We start from the raw sequence: 5,177 nt of genomic DNA, 5'->3' as shown, positions 1-5,177 counted from the left end.
ACCTTTGTTTGTTTTGATGATGAACCACGAAATTAAAGAAGGCAAATGATTCAACGGATGGTAATGAACAAACCCATTCAATTTGAGCTCCAAAATCGCACAACAAGGTCTTCAAATGAAAGTGTTGAGGAGGAGAGTAATAGAGAAGAAAGAAAAAAAGAAGAAGAATGGTCGACTGAACCTCGCTTCTGTCGACTTAAACCTATGAAACGTGTATTGAGTACCCGTTTCTTGGTCAAGTCAACTGGTTGACTTGTACGAGTACTGAGTACGTGTATGTCACTATTCCTACGCGTACTCAGTACGCGTCTCATGTAGGGAAGGGATGAGCGGGAACCATAATAGAACTTCCTATCCCTATACATCCCTTTCCTCAATTTGAGGGATAGGGAAGGGATGCCCTCCACTATAGTGCTAGCTCTTATATATTCCACAAAATTAATTAGTTATATATTCCACAAAAAAAAGTAAATAAATTCTAATTAGAATTAAATTAAAGTATGTGCCTCTTTGGAATATTATGTTGCCTTTTTCAAAAAAAATGAAAACAACCAAAGAAGCAGGGAAAAGGCAAAGACGATCAAAAATGAAGTAGTCCTCTCAAGTACATTACAAAATTCTAAAGGGGGGCCTTCAAAAAAGCTAGTTGTATTTGTTTTCTTCCTGAAGAATAATAATGAAAGTTCCTCAAAGAATGAAAAAGAAAAGCTTGCACACCTAATAAAGATCATGGCTAAATTGAGGCCTATACCATTTAATTGGGGCATATAATTACAGGATAAAATAGGATCATTAAGAGAAAATAAATAAAAACCTCTTATCCAATATTTATATTAATGCCCAATATACCCTTATTAAATTAATGTTAATTTGGATTATTAAATAATGTTTAATCAAGTTAATCCTGAAATTAACTTTCATTAATCGAGAATCAAAACTTGTAAAAAAAAATTAATTTTTACTCGATCCAGAATCGATTTATGTTAGTGAATTTGTAAACCGATTATGAGTTGAGTTTTACGCTTAGGAAGATGTAAACCCAGAATCGGATTTTAATCAATAACCACAAACCGATTCCTAAAATCGGGCTTTTGTGATGCACATGTAAACCGATTATGCCTTACTTTCAGAAACAAAATATTCATTACATAGTTTAGGAAATTTGCCCACTACATATATATAGGACTCAGTATGGGAATTATAAAATTTGACACATCAAATGCTCATCAATGAACCTCCGAGCACGTCGGTACAACGTCGTATATTCTTTGTGGTGAGTGGACTTTCTTTCCCCATTACGAATTCTCCATAGCCCGTTGAAACGTTCCAGCTGAAATTTAATGATTTCTTATATGTTAGTATGTGAAATTAGTGTAGTTGACATGGGTATAAAAATGATAGCATTACTCACTTTTTTCCCTAAGAGGAGCTCTTGGATGATAGTGGTACACCATATTTCTGACTATTACGTACTCTCGCATTGCCCCTTTAATGTATTGGAATCGAAATGCAAAGTCTCTCCATTTTCGGTTGTTGGGATTCCCGGTACGCCCATAAAAGAAGTCTTTAACTCTCTTCCAAAACATTTAATAGATTTCATTCGGACGTTCACGAAACGTATTAGCAAACGATTTAATGAGACAAAAATCTTCATGAGGTTCCCATTCCATTTTCTAGGATAAGTGTGTGATATGAGAGTGGCTGAAAGAGGTTGTCCTTATATAGATAAGGACTCAACGGCTATTTTTTTTCAAATTCAAATCGAACAATCGGATTTTAGGTATGTCCACATAAACCGATTGTGTTCTTACAAAATAATATAAATTGTGCCTCTCAACAATCGGTCTATGTTAGTGCATTTGTAACCCGATTTCCAAAGTTACAGAACTTTTCTTCATGATAATCGGATTACATATCAAATCATGTAAACCGATTGACAAAGTTATAGAACTTTTTTCTTCATAAAAATCAGATTACATATTTATACATGTAAAACGATTCTAAAAGTTACAGAATTTTCCTTCTTAGTAATCAGATTACATTTGTGCACATAAAAATCGATTCTTGGCTTCAAAATCTACAGAAGTATTCTTCATAACAATCGGGTTTTATAAAGACAAATATAATCCGATTCTGAAACTGAACCTCTGGGAAATTGTCAGAATCGGGTTACATATAGTTATATGTAAACCGATTCTGAAAGAAAAATGCTAGAGTCCTCAATTTCTTTCAAACAAATTAAGTCATTCATAAACTAGAAACCAGATTAAGTCATTCATAGACTACGAGTGTAACCAAACATAATCCGACGATAAGTTTAAAACAAGACATAAGTTTTGACTCCATAATTATCCATACTTAAATACATAAACATGAATACAACCATTGATTCATGAACATCCTCACCACGTCCACCGCGTCCTCGTTTACTAGATTGGGCGCTGCTCGATACACATTCAGACATGTTTTTGGTAGGGGCTATCTTTCTCTTCTTCTTTGGCTCATCCTCCTCCTCCTCAGAATCATCCTCATCATGCTCCCCAAACTTTGCACCAGCTTTCACATATTCGAGACTGTTCAATTCATCAATTATCTTTTCATTGGCCTTCACATTTTTCCCTTCCCCGATTTCCATTTTTGCCCGGGTTATCATGTATTCGACTCGTCTTCTCTGTTTCAATTTCAAATAACAAACATTCAATATATAATGTTAAAACCATTAACTAAATCGTAATTGAGTAACAATACACACCAAGTATTCGAGAGCCGTATCTTTCTCCTCTATCATGGGACCCTCATCTACTCGTATCACTCGAGTATGCGAAACATTAAGGTACCATGGTATGTAACCCGAACTTGCATCGTCATCTGTTCGAGATGGACCAACCAAAGGATATTTGTGAAACGCTCTGTTATCCCAATACTCACATGATGGCAAAGGCTTGAGAACAATGACAATATCACTGTCATGTGCTTTCGTTTTTGTGTCATTGAATTTGAAATCCTTGTGCGCCTTTGGGATTTTTTTTATGTAACCGCATTGTCTTGCAACTCTCGACGGGTTGTACATTACATATCCTTTTGGCTGAAACAAAGGCCATGATATTCACTTTGGTCTGAGAACCCAACCATCTTTCCTTTTCCTTTAGCCTAAGCCTCCTTGTAAGGATCAAAGACAACGTCCTTCGTCGTCAATTTGTCTAACTGGCGTCTCAAATTCAAATAATCCGTTCTTTGTTTCTTCGGCTCACTTTTGTAGGTGTACTTGGTTCCATACTTCTGTCCGTCCCCATCCTTGTTCTCAAAATTCCTTTTAGAAAATATTGGGAAGTGCAAATATATCCACGCCTGCAGAAAATCCATATTCCCTCCGAGTTGGTTCCTTTGAGCCCTAGAAGCCTTTCTCAACTGCGTCAAAGAGTGTGCAAGGATGACAGTGCCCCAAGAGTAGTCCTGTATCTTGTTAAATGTTTCAATAGCTGGATAAAGTTGGCGTTAACACGGGCACCGGAAACGTCGTGGAAGATAACAACTCCAAGGATATAGAGGACATACACATTGGCCGTAGCGATGATACGTTCTCGCGTCACCTCTTTTCCCTCATGACGAAGCTTCTTTGTTCCCATAAAATTGCTCCTCAGCCTCGAGAGATGGAATATCCTCTGCTTTTCCTTGCCTAATAGCATCTCCTGCTTGGTCTTCTCCTCATCCCATTGGAACACTTCCTTGGTCCACTTGTAAATCTTGTCCCAATCAATCTCTTGTACGTACTCTTTGTGCTTCACGGATTTACCTTCTATGCTTAGCCCGGTAATGAACTTCGCATCATTTGGAGTTATCGTCATTTCTCCAAACGGAAGATGTAAAGTATCCGTTTCCCCATAGTATCTCTCGGCGAAGGTGGAACAAAGAGGTCTGCCGTAACCAAGGTGGCCCAAATTGTTGACCACAGAAAGAAACCCCGTAGAATTGACTAGATCGACCACTTCCGGAACTTCTCCCTTGCTTAATTCATCATCTATAAGTAGCCATATCGTCATCATATTCACTGACGTTCCAGGTTTCACAAGACGAACGACATGCTTGTGATCCTATAAACCAAACAACCACGATGGACAACAATCAAAACACTACACGAATAATAATGTTTACATTACATGACACAAGGTTTAGGTACTTACTATGGTATTGTAGACGACGCCGACCCAACTTCCTTTGTAACCCCATAACACATTTCCTCCATCACCTGGTATCCCTAAAGGTGGATCATCAGGGCCGCGAACTAACATCTTCAGCTCGTCGGGCATGTGGTCACCTTTCTTCTTCTTTGGACCTTCTTTATTCTTACCTTTTACTTGAGCGTCTCCTCATTGGTCTTGTTGTTGAACTTCTTGTTCGTGAACGACTTCTTGTTCATCAACTTCCTTCTAACCTTCTTCTTCATCACTTTCACTCTCCTCACTTTCTTCTTCATCACCTTCCTTGCCACCACCTTCTTCATCACTTTCACTCTCATCACTTTCTTCTTCATCACCTTCCATACCACCACCTTCCTTATCACTATCACTCTCTGTTCTTCATCACCTTCTTGTGTTGGTTGGTTGGTTGGTGTTTTGGGATTAAATTCTTCATGGGTTGGTTGCTCCGCTGCCGGTGGTGGGTCGTTGATGCTGATCCCTTTGGCTTTACTTCGGTGGGAAGCATTTAAATTTTGACAGCATCTTCGACGAGGTTCCAAAGGCTTAGAAGTAGCATGGTCATTTCTCTTCTTATATTTCTTTTCGGCTTGATTTTTTTGCCTGTAGAATACGGATTTAAGCAACAAAAAACAATTGAATAGATTGCATTTTTGAAGTCAGTGTATATAATCGGTTTACTCGATATATATATGAAACCCAATTCTAAACATATAAATTAACAATCGGGTTTCTGCAAGTGCTAATGTAAACCGATTCCTGAAATCGGTTTACTCGATATACAAATAAAGTCCGTTTCTGAACTAAACAATCGTTTTTTGTTAAGACATATGTAATCCGATTCCAACAAAATAAGATCCAGAAAGATTGGCTACAATAATCGGGCTATTTATACACTAACGTTCCCCGATTCCTTTCTACATACAGAACAATCAGACTATAAGTTTATGAACATTATCCGTTTCTAATAAGAATCGGTTT

General features: G+C 37.7%; 1 protein-coding gene across 1 annotated transcript; it reads right to left on the bottom strand.

The window, feature by feature from the left end:
- Positions 1-3,413: 3,413 nt before the first annotated feature.
- On the bottom strand, positions 3,414-4,307 carry LOC113331318 (protein MAIN-LIKE 1-like). The gene is made up of 2 exons (XM_026578058.1): positions 4,182-4,307; positions 3,414-4,091 (listed from the first exon to the last, which is right to left on the bottom strand). Exons 1-2 carry the CDS (start codon positions 4,305-4,307, stop codon positions 3,414-3,416), a joined length of 804 nt encoding a protein of 267 aa, XP_026433843.1.
- Positions 4,308-5,177: the final 870 nt, after the last annotated feature.

Source organism: Papaver somniferum, chromosome 1, assembly GCF_003573695.1.
Source record: "Papaver somniferum cultivar HN1 chromosome 1, ASM357369v1, whole genome shotgun sequence".
In the NCBI taxonomy this organism is placed as follows: Eukaryota; Viridiplantae; Streptophyta; class Magnoliopsida; order Ranunculales; family Papaveraceae; genus Papaver; species Papaver somniferum.
The sequence above is the reverse complement of the archived record's forward strand: the minus strand, read 5'-3'. Positions and strand labels throughout refer to the sequence as shown.